We start from the raw sequence: 17,459 nt of genomic DNA, 5'->3' as shown, positions 1-17,459 counted from the left end.
AACTACATACATAAACGACTAAAATATTCAAAATTTCACGCACCAGACATACTGTAGGATACAAGTAGGTACATGTACATTACAGTTACTATTCGGTTAGTATTAATACATATTTGATTGCGAACGCTTTGGCTTACTGTTGGCCATTATTATAGCTCTTATATTCCGATAGTGATTTGTTTACTCAAAATTTATACTTTTTGAGTTATACACTTGTTACATATGAGGAACTAGATCGCCGAATTCACTGCTTCATAAAATGTAAAACTACCCACAGACCGCTAAAGGTAACAAAGAGTCAATATAACGTGCTAAGCAGTAAGCAAAAACCTTATACATTGGCAAGATACATTACAAATATTTGGCAAACCATCACGGACAAGCTAACATTGGGCCCAACATTTGATTCGCACTCCAAACCCGCGTTCTTCCTGACTTAGGAATGTTCGTACGATCCTTACCTTATTACTAGCACCACTGCCTTTGAACTTCGCCATAATAACATTCGTGTAAGTATAGTTTAAAATCCAACGGGAAGATTATTATCCCATCAAAAACAATACTTGTCAAAAAAACCAAGTCTCGCAACTCAGTTGTTCTACGGTAAAAAGTTGTGAGATCCATGTAATACCAAGTCCAGGCCAGGAAATCTTTAACGTTTTACATAAATTATTGACTTGGCCATCGCACTAAATAATTTTATTTACACGTGTTTTCATGCGATGACCAAGTCAATATATTTATGTAAAACGTTAAAGATTTCCTGGCCTGGACTTGGTATTACATGGATCTCACAACTTTTTACCGTAGAACAACTGAGTTGCGAGACTTGGTTTTTTTGACAAGTATTGTTTTTGATGGGATCTCATTTCTTTTTGTATTTTGTAGACAGCAGTTATGTATCTAGAAAACTGGACCGAAATTGAAAAATTTTACTCGACTTGGCGGTTGCACTACCGTGCCCCCAAATATTTTAGTTTTTCCTTGATTCATACACCAAACACTACTTATATTCCAAATTTGAAGCTTCTAGGTCTGCTAGAAGTGCCTTAGAGTTTTGATGATCGGTGAGTCAGTGAGTGAGTCAGTGAGTCAGTGAGTCAGTCAGTGAGTGACAAAATTAAGTAACTTTGACCCGTTATAATTCTTAAACTACTGGTTCAAATTGAATGAAATTTTAAATATACCGTGTCTTTACAATGCCTGCATAGCTAATGAAAATTCAGCCTTCTAGTTTTATCCACAACGAAGTTACAGGCGGTCGAAAATGGCCTGAATTGCTTCGAGAAAAGGATGGTACGGCCGTGCCGCTTTTTTGCTCGACTTGGTGGGGGCACTGCCGTGCCCCCAGATTATAATAATTATATTCCTTTAATTATTAAAACTATTGTGGAGACGTCATTTTGGGGTAAAAAGAAGAATTATTTCCTTTAAAGTATTTAATGATTTTTATGATTGTTTGACAATTTACACGAATGTTTTTATGACTGCTTTACGATGCTTACTCATGGCCAAAAAGAAGACGAAAAGTGAATTTATTTTAGACTCTGTTGTACTTTGGATAGACACTCAAAATTAATGTGAACTTACTTGAGCATAGAATCAAGCCAGTTATTGGTTCAAATTTGAATCTCAGACTTGAGTATAAATTGAGTTAGAATTGAGTTTTGAGTGACGTTTCAGAGTACGAACCTAAGTAACTCTCCGTCTATGTTGTTAGCATTTATTTGTCGACTGTAAAAATATCTGTCCCACGATGAATTTCCACTTGAGCTATCAAAGATTAATTCGTTACAACATTTTTACAATTTTTCTACACATTTACCCGACGAATCTACGCGTTTTTGGCCTTAGCTCACACCCTTAGTATAATGTGTTTGACACAATAATATGACGTACACAGTGCCTTAAAGGCACACACCGACTCAGATTACACTATATACATTTCACATTTACTTACACCAATGAGGAGCAAACCATAGAAAAAGCAATTTGAATACGTTGAAATAAACTTCATTTTAAATATTGCATATCTTTTTTTTACCACACATAACGGAACTAAATTAATAATCATAAAAACAAACAGTTCATTTTTACGTATCATACATTGTCATATTAATGTTGAGCGCACACTCATACACAATGAATTTAGATTTTAAGAGCAATTAAATCCAGTTTACGAAATGCCTTTTTTGCTATCCAGTTCTTAACAAACATACATTTACAATTTTTAGTTTGATGCTACAAAACCAAGTTGGAATTCTTGCATGCCTCTTCGTCACACTAACTTTAAAGACAATGGACGTATACAAATCTTTGTATATTATTATACATCAATAAATTAATATTTTATGCTTATGTTTATTGTTTATACGAACCATGAATGTACTGCGTTATACAACAAGTGGATTGATGATTGAAAAATAAGATTAAAGTATTTATTTTTACTATTTTGCATCACGTTTTTTTTAAGTGCTTATGGCATACCACTAATAAAATGACCCGCATTTTGACCTTTATCACTGTTCAGTATAAAATTGCTTGCTTTTTGTTTAACCATTAGGTTTGAGAGGTCCTTCCAGCATTATTCTGCAATATTTAAGCTTATCTGGCTACCCTAGCTTGCTAGTCCTAGCTCGCTTGGGAATTCTTAGCTCAAACGGTTACCCTAGCTTGCTGGATTATCCTTACTTGGCTCCTAGCTTATTTGGGAGCCCTAATTCAGACAATCTCCACTCACTTGGCTAACCTAGCTCGCTTGGCTATCCTAGCTTGGTTAACTATCCCGTTGAGCTACCCTAGCTTTGCTTATCCTTAGTTACTACATTTGCATCTGTTGGTTTATCATTCTCACATGATAGGATAACTATTTCTTGAGTAGCGTAGTGAATACTGTAGTTTGACATATTTTTTATCACTCCAGAGGCTTATTGCTCGCTCATGTGGCCTATTAGCTCGTTCATATGGTTTATTAGCTCGCTCATTTGGCCTTTTAGCTCGCTCATGTGGCCTATTAGCTCGCTCATGTGGCCAATTAGCTCGCTCATGTGGCCTATTAGCTCGCTCATGTGGCCTATTAGCTCGTTCATATGGTTATTAGCTCGCTCATGTGGCCTTTTAGCTCGCTCATATGGTTTATTAGCTCGCTCATGTGGTTTATTACGCTTACTTTAATCCAGGGTCGGTTGGCGGCGCTAACTGAAGACGGTTTCGTTGGGCACGTCAGTATGGTGACCGGGTTGAGCCATGTCCGTTAGTATGACACCCGATAGTGCTTCGAGTGATTGTCGGACCTGTGAAAAAATAAAGAAGGATTTAACTTGATGTTTATGTAGACATTTAACTGAAGTTTTATGTTGAATTAAAGCAGCCAAAGGTGTTACTTCATCGTTTAAGAGTACAATAAATGCTCAATTAGTTACTCTTTCATTTCTAGTAACCCGTTTCTTGTAGAAAATAACATGGCATTTTATGGCTTGTTCTTTTTCAAGGCAAGAATTTCAAAGCACGATTCTCTTATGTACCCACTCATAAAACCTAGCTCGCCTCGCTACTCTAGCTTCTCGAGATACTTCAAAATTCGTGAAAATTTCGAGGAAACGCCAAAGAATATGCAAAGCTTATGTATATTGGTACATAAGGTCCACGTTACCTTGGTGAGCAACAGCAGGTTGGTAGTAAGGAACGCGTGTAGCTCGCCCGCCGCTCGGCCGTGAAGCCGCGCCCGCCATCTGACTAGTTCTGAATATAGCTCCTCGCCTGATAGCTTGCTTAGCTCCTCCTGGAACAATATTAAAAATAAGTTACTTGAATGATTTTTTTAGTATATTTCTGAGCCGTTATTTGAAGATTACCAGCCAAGCGACGCTAGCGCCACCTACGGTAACTCGAGAGTCGAGACTAAGGTTCCAATTTCCATCAGAAAAGGTAGAATTAGCTGCGATTACACATTCAAGTCGATATGAGTTTGCGTCATTCGATGTCGACAGCGTAAAAGTGGCATTAAATGTATGACGGATTGTACAGCGCCCCTAGCGGAAACGTTCAAGAACTAAAATTTTCATACATTTTTTTTAAGCGCTCACGTTTGATGAAAACTCACACTCAGCCATATCTCAGCAATAATTCGGTAAAATATTATCATCATAAAAAAGGAAGGTACAGTTGAATAAGATGCTGCTGCAGCGATTAGCTTGATATCCGTACTTCTAAATAATAACAGGCAATAAAATAGTTATAGCCGTGTTCGCCGCTCACCTGCGAATGCGCGCGCGCCACATACAGCTTGTACGACAGCACTATGGCGGAGAGCGCGAGCATTACAAACGCGCACACGAGTAATGTTCGCCCCCAGCGTACCGGCGGTTTGCGCGGCGCGGCCGATCCGGTTAGCAATGCCGGCTGAATCACTGCTGCTCCTGGAAAGATGAATAAATAGATATAAAAGATATTCTTTATAAAAGATGTTCTTCAGTGGTTGGGGTTTTATTTACGGTCAAGCTATAGACATCCCATAGACTACAGATCAAATACTCAATATGTTCTCAATATATTTATTGTCGGAAGATAGTTGGGTCGATTTTTAACCGACCCCAAAAAATGGTTCTATGTTGATTCGGAAACAGCTTGACCAAACGCGACCAAACTCGGAAAAAAATCTGCGGGGTGTATTAGATCCTGGCTTCAAGGAAGTTGCAGTAGTCTGGTATTAGTACTTGCAGATATACGGCCCTATTCTGCTTTGTAGAAAGTAAAGGCTTTTAAAAATAGAAAGACACAACTTTTTGCTACCCATAAACAAGCATAAGAAAATATTATCATCGCCCTACTGCTGTCGCCCTCCAGCGAATGATGATGATGTTGATGACGATGACGATGACTGACGTTTGTATAGCACTTACCAGCAGTGATGATGGCCTCAGATTCTCTTCGCACGGGCGGCGAAGGTGTATCTGGCTGGTCTCCGCCAGCGGAACTGCTGTCATCCTCTGGCGAATACTCTGAAGGGTCCAGCTCCACTTCTGACGTCCTGAGATCCTGTAAGCAACATTTAGCCATTGATAAAGGAAATATTGGAAAGTATAATCTCGAAAAAACATAAATACAGACGTATACAGAACAGGCATAAAGCATTCTAATCAGGTAATGAAGAAATGCGAAGGGTCACGGCGCGGCAGATCTGTCATGGCATACACGTCTGAAGCTCATCCGAAGTCCAAAATGGAGGTGAATAAGCTAGCAGATCCACACTTATATGGCCATTGGCGTATCTTAGAGACATTTTTCATATGAGTCTATCCTCGCATTACGGACCCTCAGACAGCTTATTGCTAGCAGATCTATGTTTACCTGGGAATTGTTCCACGCCTCGCTTGCTAAGTGTAGCCTCCATTCGAGAACCTTCTGTGAACTGTCCAAGGGTGATCTTACCTGTGGCTACGATCGCAGCCTTCTACACGTGCATCATCTGCTTGTAGGTGGAGTCACACGCCCACCGCGTTAAGGACTTTCTAGAACCTTCTCATTGACTTTGACCTTGACTGGTTGGGTTTTTATTGGAGGTCAAGTTGTAGATCCTGGCTACACAGGAATTGCAGCGGTGAGAACGTGAGGTGGGGATAGTCGCATATCTAAAACCTTCTGTGGAGTATCCTTTGATGAGTCTTCTTACCTGTGGCTTGGGCACCGCCAGCTCCGGCACTCTCGCAGCCTTCCACACGTGCATCATCAGCTTGTACGTGGAGTCTCGCGACAGCAGCGAGCCGAACACGTGGCGTTCGTCACTAGAGCATACTCCCACCGCGTTTGGGACTATCTAGAACCTTCTGTGGAGCATCCAAAAGAAGAGTCTTCTCACCTGTGACTTGGCACCGCCAGCTCCGGCACTCAAAGTCCCACCGCTTTAGGGACTATCTAGATTCTAGAAGAACCATAGATGGTTCTAGATTATGTTCTTGATTCTAGAACCTGCTGTGGAGCGTCCAAAGAAGAGTCTTCTTACCTGTGGCTTGGCGCCGCCAGCTCCAGCATTCAAACTCCCACCGCTTTAGGGACTATCTAGATTCCAGAAGAACCATAGAAAGTTCTAAATTCTAGAACCTCCTATGGAGTATACTTTATTGAGTCTTCTAACCTGTGGCTTGGGTACCGCTAGCTCCGGCACTCTCGCAGCCTTCCACACGTGCATCATCAGCTTGTAGGTGGAGTCACACGCCCACCACGTTCGGGATTATCTAGAACCTTCTGTGAACTTCCCAAGAGTGTTCTTACCTGTGGTTTGGGCGGGCATAGCCAGCTCTGGCACTCATAGTCCCACCGCTTTAGGGACTATCTACATTCTAGAAGAACCATAGAAGGTTCTAGATTCTACAACCTTCTGTGGAGCATCCAAAGAAGAGTTCTTACCTGTGGCTTGGGCACCGCCAGTTCCGGCACCCTCGCAGTCTTCCACACGTGCATCATCAGCTTGTAGGTGGAGTCTCGCGACAGCAGCGAGCCGAACACGTGGCGTTCGTCGCGCGTGCATACGCCCACCGCGTTAGGGACTATCTAGAACCTTCTGTGAACTTCCTAAGAGTCTTCTTACCTGTGGTTTGGGCATAGCCAGCTCCGGCACTCATAGTCCCACCGTTTTAGGGACTATATAGATTCTAGAAGGACCATAGACGGTTCCAGATTCTAGAACCTTCTGTGGAGCATCCAAAGAAGAGTCTTCTCACCTGTGGCTTGGGCATAGGCAGCTCCGGCACTCATACTTCCACCGCTTTAGGAACTATCTAGATACTAGAAGAACCATAGAAGGTTCTAGATACTAGAACCTTCTGTGGAGCATCCAAAGAAGAGTCTTCTCACCTGAGGCTTGGGCACCGCCAGCTCCGGCACTCTCGCAGCCTTCCACACGTGCATCATCAGCTTGTAGGTGGAGTCACACGCCCACCGCGTTCGGGATTATCTAGAACCTTCTGTGAACTTCCCAAGAGTCTTCTTACCTGTGGTTTGGGCATAGCCAGCTCCGGCACTCATAGTCCCACCGCTTTAGGGACTATCTAGATTCTAGAAGAACCATAGAAGGTTCTAAATTCTAGAACCTTCTGTGGAGCATCCAAAGAAAATTCTACTTACCTGAGGCTTTGGCACCGCCAGCTCCGGCACCCTCGCAGCCTTCCACACGTGCATCATCAGCTTGTACGTGGAGTCTCGCGACAGCAGCGAGCCGAACACGTGGCGTTCGTCACTAGAGCATACTCCCACCGCGTTAGGGACTATCTAGAACCTTCTGTGGACTTCTCAAGTCTTCTTACCTGTGGCTTGGGCACCGCCAGCTCCGGCACTCATACTCCCACTGCTTTAGGGACTATCTTCATTCTAGAAGAACCATAGAAAGTTCTAAATTCTAGAACCTTCTGAGGAGCATCCAAAGAAGAGTCTTCTTACCTGTGGCTTGGACACAGCCAGCTCCGGCACTCATAGTCCCACCGCTTTAGGGACTATCTACATTCTAGAAGAACCATAGAAGGTTCTAAATTCTAGAACCTTCTGTGGAGCATCCAAAGAAGAGTCTTCTCACCTGTGGCTTGGCACCGCCAGCTCCGGCACTCATAGTCCCACCGTTTTAGGGACTATCTAGATTCTAGAAGAACCATAGACGGTTCCAGATTCTAGAACCTTCTGTGGAGCATCCAAAGAAGAGTCTTCTTACCTGTGGCTTGGGCACCGCCAGCTCTGGCACTCTTGCAGCCTTCCACACGTGCATCATCAGCTTGTAGGTGGAGTCTCGCGACAGCAGCGAGCCGAACACGTGGCGTTCATCGCGCGTGCATACGCCCACCGCGTTCGGGATTATCCTCGCGACTTTTTCTTTTGTTATCCGGAGGACTGATGTGGTGGGGATGAGGAGCTGGAATAAATAAATTATTTTCAATACTAGCTTTCCGCCCGCGGCTTCGCCCGCGTGGAATTTTGTCTGTCACAGAAAAACTTTATCGCGCGCGTCCCTGTTTCAAAAACCGGGATAAAAACTATCCTATGTTCTTTCCCGGGACTCAAACTATCTCTATGCCAAATTTCATCAAAATCGGTTGCGAGGTTTAAGCGGGAAAGCGTAACAGATAGACAGACAGACAGACAGAGTTACTTTCGCATTTATAATATTAGTTGGGATTATTGGACATTGATATTAAGCCATTTAGTCCCAAACTGAGCCAAGTTTTAACTATGAAGCTTGATAGAACTGAGCGCCTTTCGGTAGGTACGTACATTGCCTTGTTTAATTTTCTGTTCATTTGGTGGACATACTTGTTATGGCATGACAATAAAGTTATTCTGTTTAATGTTGCGCCCCTGTTGCGCGCCTTCTTGACTGGTAGCCTCAATATGGTCCCGGTCAAGAGGGCGCGCAATCCGCAATCTTCATCGTGTTGGTTCCCGCTGAAAACCAGCTTCTCGACATGGCGCTTGTTATGTCGCGAATATAGCTGAGCGGACGCCTCTTCAGCATAGCTTGTAGTTTAATGTTATATGTACTGTATTTTTATTTTATTTTTCTATGCTGAATAAAGTATTCTTATTCTTTATCATTAACTGAATTTGGTGCAGTGTACAATTCAAGTCTGTATGGAAAGCTGACTGAAGTACCAGAAAAAACGATATTTGGTATCAAAGAGGAACTGTTAATCACACTTTCGGTAAAACTTAAGCTATAAAATCTAGATATTCTACCTAAGTATTTCAAATTCTGTTTTTTTTTTTCTATAAATTCGAGGGTCACATTGATTGAAACAAGAATGATTCTCTTGTCCTAAAAACCAGTTCGGTTACATAAGAAATCCAAAACGACCTTAATAACATTGACTTTCAATACCAATTTGAATTTATTATTCTAGGTATACAACTTTGACCTTTTCGGTTTACGAGTTCAAGAAAGGTGAAAATGGAGGTTAATATTAAAATTAGTTTAAAATTGTTCTTTTATTGGTACCTACCAACGAAGTTATACTAAACCACATGTTACTTAAATTATGTTAACACGTGAGCACTGACCCGACACTATCCTTAAAATAGGGTTGCCTACTATCCCGAAATTACAGGTGGCAAATGACTACGTCAATGCCTGAGGTATAAGAGGTGGGAAGGGTGACATTATGACGTGACAAAGCATACAAGTCTGAAGCACATAATGAAGTCTCGCTTACATTTGACGTCACAAAGACACCCCTCTCGTGTCACTCTTATACCTCAGGCACTGATGCCCGTAATCACAATCAATACTATGAGGCCTCACAGTGCGTGTGGACGCACAGGGTGACACACGAGCCAATCACAGAGCTCTATTCAACGCTGTGCGTACGATTTGCTGCTTCACTTAAGCAAGCATCGATTGTGAATACGGGCATGTGAGTCAGTTAAGCGCTAGTAGGGTACTATAGTTTACGTTCACGAAGATAGTTACTGTCTTCCTTTTGCTAGCCCTGACCCCAGCTGACGTCCGGCAACGAATTAAGGCCAAGGATCATCGGAACGAAATGAGTAATCCGATATTTTAAGGTTTCTTCGAGACGCGACGATCACGCTACTAATTTGAATATGGGTTCTAGCTATTTTTGAATATTGGTAACGCAAAGACATCGTACCTATGTACGAGTATACATTTTTCGTGATGAAACAATTGACAATCTGACACTTCAATATATTTTGTTTTTATTAGAAAATTTGTCTTTTTCTGTTTCTTTATGGCTTCATGTTGTTCACATTGAATATATCTAGCCAGTGACTTTTTAAGAATAATAAATAGTCACGAAAGTCAAACTTAAAAGAAGTTAAAATGTACAATTTTTATCTAAGATTTTATCAATTGATTAATTGGTTTGAATATTTTCAAACTTGTTTAGAGTTAGCAAAGAATTTTAAATTACTTAGCCTGACTAATTATTCACCTTCGAAGGTCACCTAGCTAGGTCATAGAACTTGCCGAAAGCCTACTGCTGAACAATAATTTTACCTCTTGTGGCTTCAATATTATGCATAAGTTATCAACTTATCTACATGCCATAATATTACTGCTATTACAAAAATGTGTATGGTTCCTGGCAATTAAATTGAAATAATGAAAACTAACCTAGACAAAAATGTAAAGGTTAAGATCAATGCTACACACATTTTAAATAAACTTGATATTATAATCTATATATATAAAAGAAAGTCGTGTTAGTTACTTCGCTTAGAACTCAAGAACGGCTGAACCAATTTAGCTGAAAATTGTCAGGGAGGTAGTTTAGAGCCAGGAGAAGGACATAGGATACTTTTTATCCCGTTCGAAATTAAAAAAAAGTCTGCTTATTTATTGCCATTAAGGCGGAACAAAGTTCGCCGGGTCAGCTAGTATAATTTAAATGCGTTATCAAATAAGACAATGGGGATGTTGCCTGGGTCAAAAAGCAAGAGTTTTAATTAGTCCGTCAGTTAACTTATCAAAAAATACTCTACACGTATTTTTCACTTTTTCAAACTAATGAAAATTTAAAGAGATAAAGCGCCCCAAAAGTTCATAAGAAAAGGCCCGTGACGTCAACGCTTGCTTAAAAATGCCGCACGTTGTGACGTCGTGCGCAACTTCAACGCACCATAACTATGTAATTATTTGTTAGATTGACAAATAAAAATATACGTGTCCAATATTTTTTGATATTAAACATTACGGACTAAAAAAATTTTTTTAGGCCTAGCCTAAAAAAGCCTATTAATTCAAATACATACTTTCATATTTCTCTATGTTTTAGATTGCATCATTCTCATTTCCGTGAGTTATTTAAATCCTACATTTATTGCGATAATAGAGGTCAATTTTACATTATCAAGACTCGTAATCGGGAACAAAAATTACGGTTATGAAACACAATAAACGGTACATTATACTTCAACTAGGCAAGTCACGGAATTGGGGCCGCGCCGGATAACTCGTCGACATTGAACAAATGTTTAATTAAAACCAATTTTAAATTAAAATTAGTTTGGTTTGATAACTGATGAATATTGGAATAATTGATACAATAATTACAAAACCTAAGCGCGTGTGTTACTAGCCTTTTGACGTATTAGTTCCCATCAATTTCATTATCTTATTACCCTGGCTGTACAAGAGTTGTGGTGGTAAGAACGAGAAGTCAGAATCCGTATTTTCTTAAAAGCCCAAGCTCGTTTGTTGAAGTAATTTTTAATTAAACACTTGGGAATATAAACAGATGAATCATTGCACACTGCACAATCAAAATAAATTTTGGAAAGGCACGATTTAATGGAAATTCATACCGAATTTATTGATATACCCCCCTTATTACAAAAAGTTAGACTCTGTTCTGGGATGTCCACCCACAAGGTGGACCGACGACGTCATAAAGGTAGCAGAAAAGCGCTGGACGCAGGCCGCTAACAACCGGGTAGCATGGAAACAGGACAGTGGACTTCCTATGGCTGAGATAATGATGATGATGAGACTTTGTTTTACCTCTTCAGTATGGAAATGTCATTTTAAACCAGTGTTCGTGCAGGGTTTACTTTTTTTTGTAGTAATACCCTACGTGTTTACTTTTGTCTTGTTGTTGTTTTGGGGGTCAGTAGATGAATAACTTTATGAAAATTATTAATATGAATTAAATAGGTTGCTATTACATTGACTACTCAATTATCATTCTAAATTCTGTGTCACACTCGCACCTCTCAAAAAGCGTATCTAGTTTGTACGATCACGAATGTCAAGTGAGAGTGGTCCACATGTGGCTCACCTTGGTCACATAGCCGAAGACGTTGGAGTAGAAAGCGAAGTAGTTCATCGTGATGTACAGGTGCCCTTGTAGGAGTAGATCGCCGAGTAGTGCACAGGAGTAATCTGGAAATGGAAATTTTGGCATTAAGAAATAACTCTACTACTAACTAAAAGGATGTGCGAAATTCCGCACGGGTTATTTTCCAAAGCTCCACGACTCTATTGTAATTCTTTTCAGACCGGGTCCATTAAATTTCAAAATTTTCATATACGACTTCCTAATGTGTCCACGAGACTTATTCAAAGAAGGACAGTAAGCATTCAAGAGCTGTTTTGTATGAAGATATACTATGAAATATTATCATGGACCCGCTGGGAACGAAAATGCTTTTTTATTTCAATTTCGTGTACATTTAAAAACATTAAAAGCTGTGGGTGGACCTTTGGGAATACGTCCACGCCTTTCGCGGATTTGATATCAGCCGATTCCTCAAAAAAATTAGAATCCGACCAAACTATCGGCCGATTAAAAATCTGTAGTCTGCGTCCCGTCTAAATCAGTTGAAAACGTTCTTTGTTTGTGAACTTTAAAACAAACTCGATAAGATTCAATATAATGTAGAGACAATATTCCTATTCAAGCCACTTTAAACCTTACCTGAAGCGAGAGAGGTGTTTTTGGGGAATTACCATTGAGGAAATCGATTGCCAAATAATGTTCAGCGAAAACTACAAATAATACTTATAGCTTTATCCTTATGAACTTGGAATTACCGACAATCTAATCAATATTGAGTATTTCTACAGTTATGCATATTATTTAGTCCATCTTGAAATGCATTAACTGCAAAAATGAAAACAACTATAAAAAGACCGTTACGAGAAATATTTTCTGATAAGATAACTTAGCTACTGCTCAATCAATAGCAATGAAAGATTTACTAACTTATCTTTGTTTAGTGTTTTGTTATAATACATTGTCTTAGTTGTATGTTTGTTAAGTTGTTACGTACGCCTAATCTATGAAGATCGCTGCATCGACGCTGACCCAGTTTACCCAAATCAACATTGCAACTGCACTATGGNAATGCTGTAAGTCCTTGAATCTTTCAAGTCCTCACCTTCCTAATCCTAATTATATTAAACTTGATTAAGTTAAGTTCATATTACGTCGATAATGAAATAGTAATAGTGTACAAGTTCCCAATCTTTACTCCTTATACATACGACCTAATATAGGTACAAATTATCTATTGTCCCTAATGGAAATCACGAAATCCTTGTTCCATCATCCCCATTCCTAGCTATCCATGAGAAAGATTTCAAGCACATAGAGGCTGAATGCCCGAAGACCAACAAATGGTTCTTATGTGAAGAAACACGAAGTCTCCAAAGCCAAACTTCAGCCCAATCACTGTCACACTAAATCAACCAGCATACGAACAACGAGACGACCGCCACTACGTCATCAACTTCCCTACTTCTACGAAGGTACATCTGTCCTGCGGGCAAGATCTTTCAACATCAACAAGGAGTATCGAGGCAGCTATCTCGCAATCATCCCACACAAATTGCACATGGAAACATCTCAGTTGACCATCTTCAACCTCAACGATCGACTGAAAGGACATGTGCTGACAATCACGAATCTACCGAAGGAACCAGAGTACGATATTTCTACAGTCAAACTAAACTCTATGAATCTGGATCATCTTCACACCACCAACATGAAGATTTCCCAGCATCCAAAGTTAAATCTTGAGAAGAACGTAGATTACAGTATATACCATACTACCATCCCATTGTACATGGTATTAATTGGTGCATCTGTACTCATCAGCGTCATACTATACCGCAAGTACTACAAGAAATTAGACTCTGTCTAGAGCCAACCAAGGGAAACTCAGACACAAAGGACAATATACGCTGTACCAGAGTCAAGGGCAAGCCAACCCCCACCTCAATTCACTACGAAATTCTTCGGTGGTGGCTGTTCTTCGGGGGGAGGTGTTACGTACGCCTAATCTATGAAGATCGCTGCATCGACGCTGACCCAGTTTACCCAAATCAACATTGCAACTGCACTATGGACCGCGAGGAGCAGCATCAGCAAAATGCGCCTCTCATGACGACAGCGGCGACGTTTCATTAATTTTACTAATTATTTTATAATCATATTTGTTTCACACTTCGAGACGGTATCACTAGCTTACCTAATTTTACTTTTATTGTAATTTCTTTCTTTTAAATTAAATTTAATTAAATAAAGTTTGCTTTTCTTGGAACCTCCGGTTGCAGCTAACGAAATTAAGTCACCTCAGGTTTGTTGAACTTAATTAATAATAAAATAGCCTTTCTATTATCACCTGTTTCCACAACAATTGAGAAAATGTCTTATGTAAGTTAATTATTCTTTCTTTTGTATTCTTTACTAGTGATGATCGAAGTTAGTAATCAATCATTAAGTTTTTTTCTCATTTAGATAATTATTGCTGATTTATTGTTTATCTATCTTTTATTTTTATCTTTATTTCAGATTAATAACAATAATTTTAGTTTTTTTCAATAATTATAATTAACTGACTAATTTATTATTTTTATTTGTGACATCTTTATTGAACAATATGAATTGATTTCTTCTCGTATTATTGATTTATCAAGTCATTAGTGAATTAGCAATATGATTGAGAGATTTATGGACAGATTTATTTTTCTGTTAATTTTTACATTACCTCATTGCATTGGTAGGAACGGCCTCAGTAACATTAGTTTGTTTCTTACATTAATAAGAGTAAGTAAGCCACTGTGTATGGATTTTTTTAAACCATATACAATTATATATACCTAAATAAAGATATAAAGAACCAACTACTAGTTAGATCCGTATTACAATCCTTAATCAATTAATGCAAATAAGTAAAGTGTCATCAGTTTTTTTTTACAATTCTTGATAATTATTCCAAACATAATTTATAATCTCGGCGATTTATTGCTTGGAAATTTAACAAATGTTACTTCGTGGAAACGGTGTCATATGGTACAACAAATTACTACGTCTAACAGGTTTTTCCTATAGATCCTTCAACCTTGGACCTAGCCAAGAGGCCGCGTCTCTCATTTTTAATGCTTACCGTGTGCTTTTAGTATCACTTTGAATGACTTCACTTTTTTTTTGTAATCCTTCTAGGGAAGAATAAAAAGTATGTTTACGATGGTTGCTTTTTATTACCGTGTTTTGTTTTTATTTTGTCTTTATTATAGCACGTACTCCATGTGGTAATTTAAATATACTTTAACACAGTTTATTGTGATACCAAGTGTAACCAACACATAAAAAAATGGCATTTTTCGTAAGATTCATGGTAAAATTTTGTGGAAAATTTTGAACTTTGGGAAAACTTTTTTGCCACTACGGGAGCAAGTTTGGACAAAAATAGCTGCCCCAGCTAGGCATTAAGTATACCAAAGTTGTCAAAGGCATATTACGCATAGTATGTAAACTGGAACCGTCCAGTCTTTCTAGAACGGATATACGCTAAATAGCAATCATTTACCGCACAAATTACATGGACTTAAGTTAAAAAGCTAAAACCGAGCTCGAGTCTTAGATGGCGTGCAAAAACTGGTTCCTAACCTACACCTATAATTTACAAATTTCCACGTAAACTATAAATTAGCGAACCAAGATAACACACAGGGCGATTTCGAAATAACTTTATATTTAGATTGATTCAATGATTCAAATGTTATTTACTTTGACAGCGGGTGTCTATTTGAAAACTGTGTCAATGGCGAGATACCTAAACTGGGAAAGTAATACGATCGTAGAGTTAAGGTGCTCTATGCTTCAGTAACAAAATGTTGGTGAAATACTGAAGTTATTATGTTTGTATCTTTTAAGCGTAATCACGATTGTCCATAGTTATGCAGTTGGTTTGAGAAACGCTTTCTAATTAAACTGAACTTATCGCAAACGCTTTCATCGTCAACATCAATGAGTCATTTAGTATTTCATTAGGAGGAGAATTTGGTTGATACCCCCCACGCTGGACAGATAAACTATACATCCATTGTTGCGGCAATACAAATAAATCCCTATAACGACTGTCTTTATTAACCAACGATGTACACAAATTGCCATATTGCCGAATAGATTCTGATGCCGAGGCAAACAATTAGGCCCCGATTATGTGGGGTTCAGGTAGCCCGAAATAATCCAGAAACCTTTGCCAATGCTTTGATGTTTCTGTTTACTATGGAACTTTCCGAGTTACCACGATGCTAAGACAATTTCCCGATTAACACTCCCGGTTCTAATAACTCTCAATTGAGCACTCATTCCTCCGTGACAGATGATCTAATAGTTCTCCCTACCGACCTGCAGGAAATGCCTTGGGATTTTTCCATGCCTTGCATTGGTCTTACTTGCTCACTTACTTCATGTCTACACGTAATCTTGACTTGTAAATACACTGATATGCATCCCAGAACCTATTCCACAACAATGCGGAAAAGTGTGATATAATTATGCGTTTTAGCAACACTAACCATTTCTCATTACTGACTTCCAGAAAAGACTTATGGAACTTTTTCTAGTAGTACTATCGTCCAAGAAGCTACTTCGTCTCTTGGGCATTTCAGACTATCCAGCCTGATCAGTTCAAACATCTAGCAAGCTTATTTATAGTACTCACAATTGAGCACCCGCTCCTCCGGGCCGACCTGCGGGAAGTGCCTCTGGAACTTCTTCTGGCGCGACTTGCCCAGCTGCTTGCCCTCAGCTGTGTCGTCAGTGCCTCCCAGCGCACCGACGGCGCTGACCCGGAGAGTGGTTTTACTTACTAGATACAAACGTTATGCTTGTATCGTCCAAGAAGCAGCGTCACTTTTCTTGATCACGCCAGACATGTATACATACCATCCTTCACTGTTTGGGTTTTATTGGAGTCCAAGCTATACAAGAGTTACAGTGGTGGGAAAGTGTGGAGGATTATTCCCATTTTGACGGACGGTACTTACAATTGAGCACCCGCTCCTCCGGGCCGAACTGCGGGGAAGTGCCTCTGGAACTTCTTCTGGCACTATCTGCCCGGCTCTTACCCTCTACCGTCACGCTAATGCCGTAACTATCCCCTACTAACACTGGGTCTACTGATGAGTAGGTAATAAAGTCACATTTTGTGACGTACTATCGTCCAAGAAGCTACATCGTTTCTTGGACATTTCAGACTATCCAGCCTGATCAGTTCACACATCTAGCAAACTAATTAATGGTACTCACAATTGAGCACTCGCTCCTCCGGGCCGACTTGAGGGAAGTGCCTCTGGAACTTCTTCTGGCGCGACTTGCCCGGCTGCTTGCCCTCAGCTGTATCGCCGGTGCCTCCCAGCGCGCCCACCCGCACCGACGGCGCTGACCCGGAGAGCGGTTTTATCACTTGTCTGAGGAAGAAAGAAAGATTTTACTTTAATATTTTTAGCTGTCAAATTCATAGTATGTAGGGTCATCATCGGAAGGTTAACAGACCCCTACATCTAGCATAGGATTACCAGATCGATTTCGAAATTTTGATCGAAAGAAACAATCACTAAACTGAGGACCTGAGGTTAGTCAAAACATACAAAAAAATCGGGAGAATCGGGACAAATCCCGACAACCTAACTATCGTAATCCAACAAGGCGCCAACTAGTGCCAACTAT

General features: G+C 39.9%; 1 protein-coding gene across 1 annotated transcript; it reads right to left on the bottom strand.

The window, feature by feature from the left end:
• Positions 1 to 1,735: 1,735 nt before the first annotated feature.
• Positions 1,736 to 17,200, bottom strand: LOC114362299 (GRAM domain-containing protein 2A-like; the record flags this gene model as incomplete). Its single annotated transcript, XM_028317613.1, has 7 exons — positions 1,736 to 3,293; positions 3,653 to 3,781; positions 4,258 to 4,418; positions 4,902 to 5,037; positions 7,700 to 7,897; positions 11,778 to 11,881; positions 17,040 to 17,200. Coding segments are annotated over 7 exons (988 nt in total), but the record flags the coding sequence as incomplete, so codon positions are not given.
• Between the last annotated feature and the right edge of the window lie 259 nt (positions 17,201 to 17,459).

Source organism: Ostrinia furnacalis, unplaced genomic scaffold, assembly GCF_004193835.3.
Source record: "Ostrinia furnacalis isolate ACB-3 unplaced genomic scaffold, ASM419383v2 OfSCF6383, whole genome shotgun sequence".
NCBI classification, from domain to species: Eukaryota; Metazoa; Arthropoda; class Insecta; order Lepidoptera; family Crambidae; genus Ostrinia; species Ostrinia furnacalis.
Note: the sequence above shows the minus strand (reverse complement) of the source record. Positions and strands in the feature narration are given on the sequence as shown.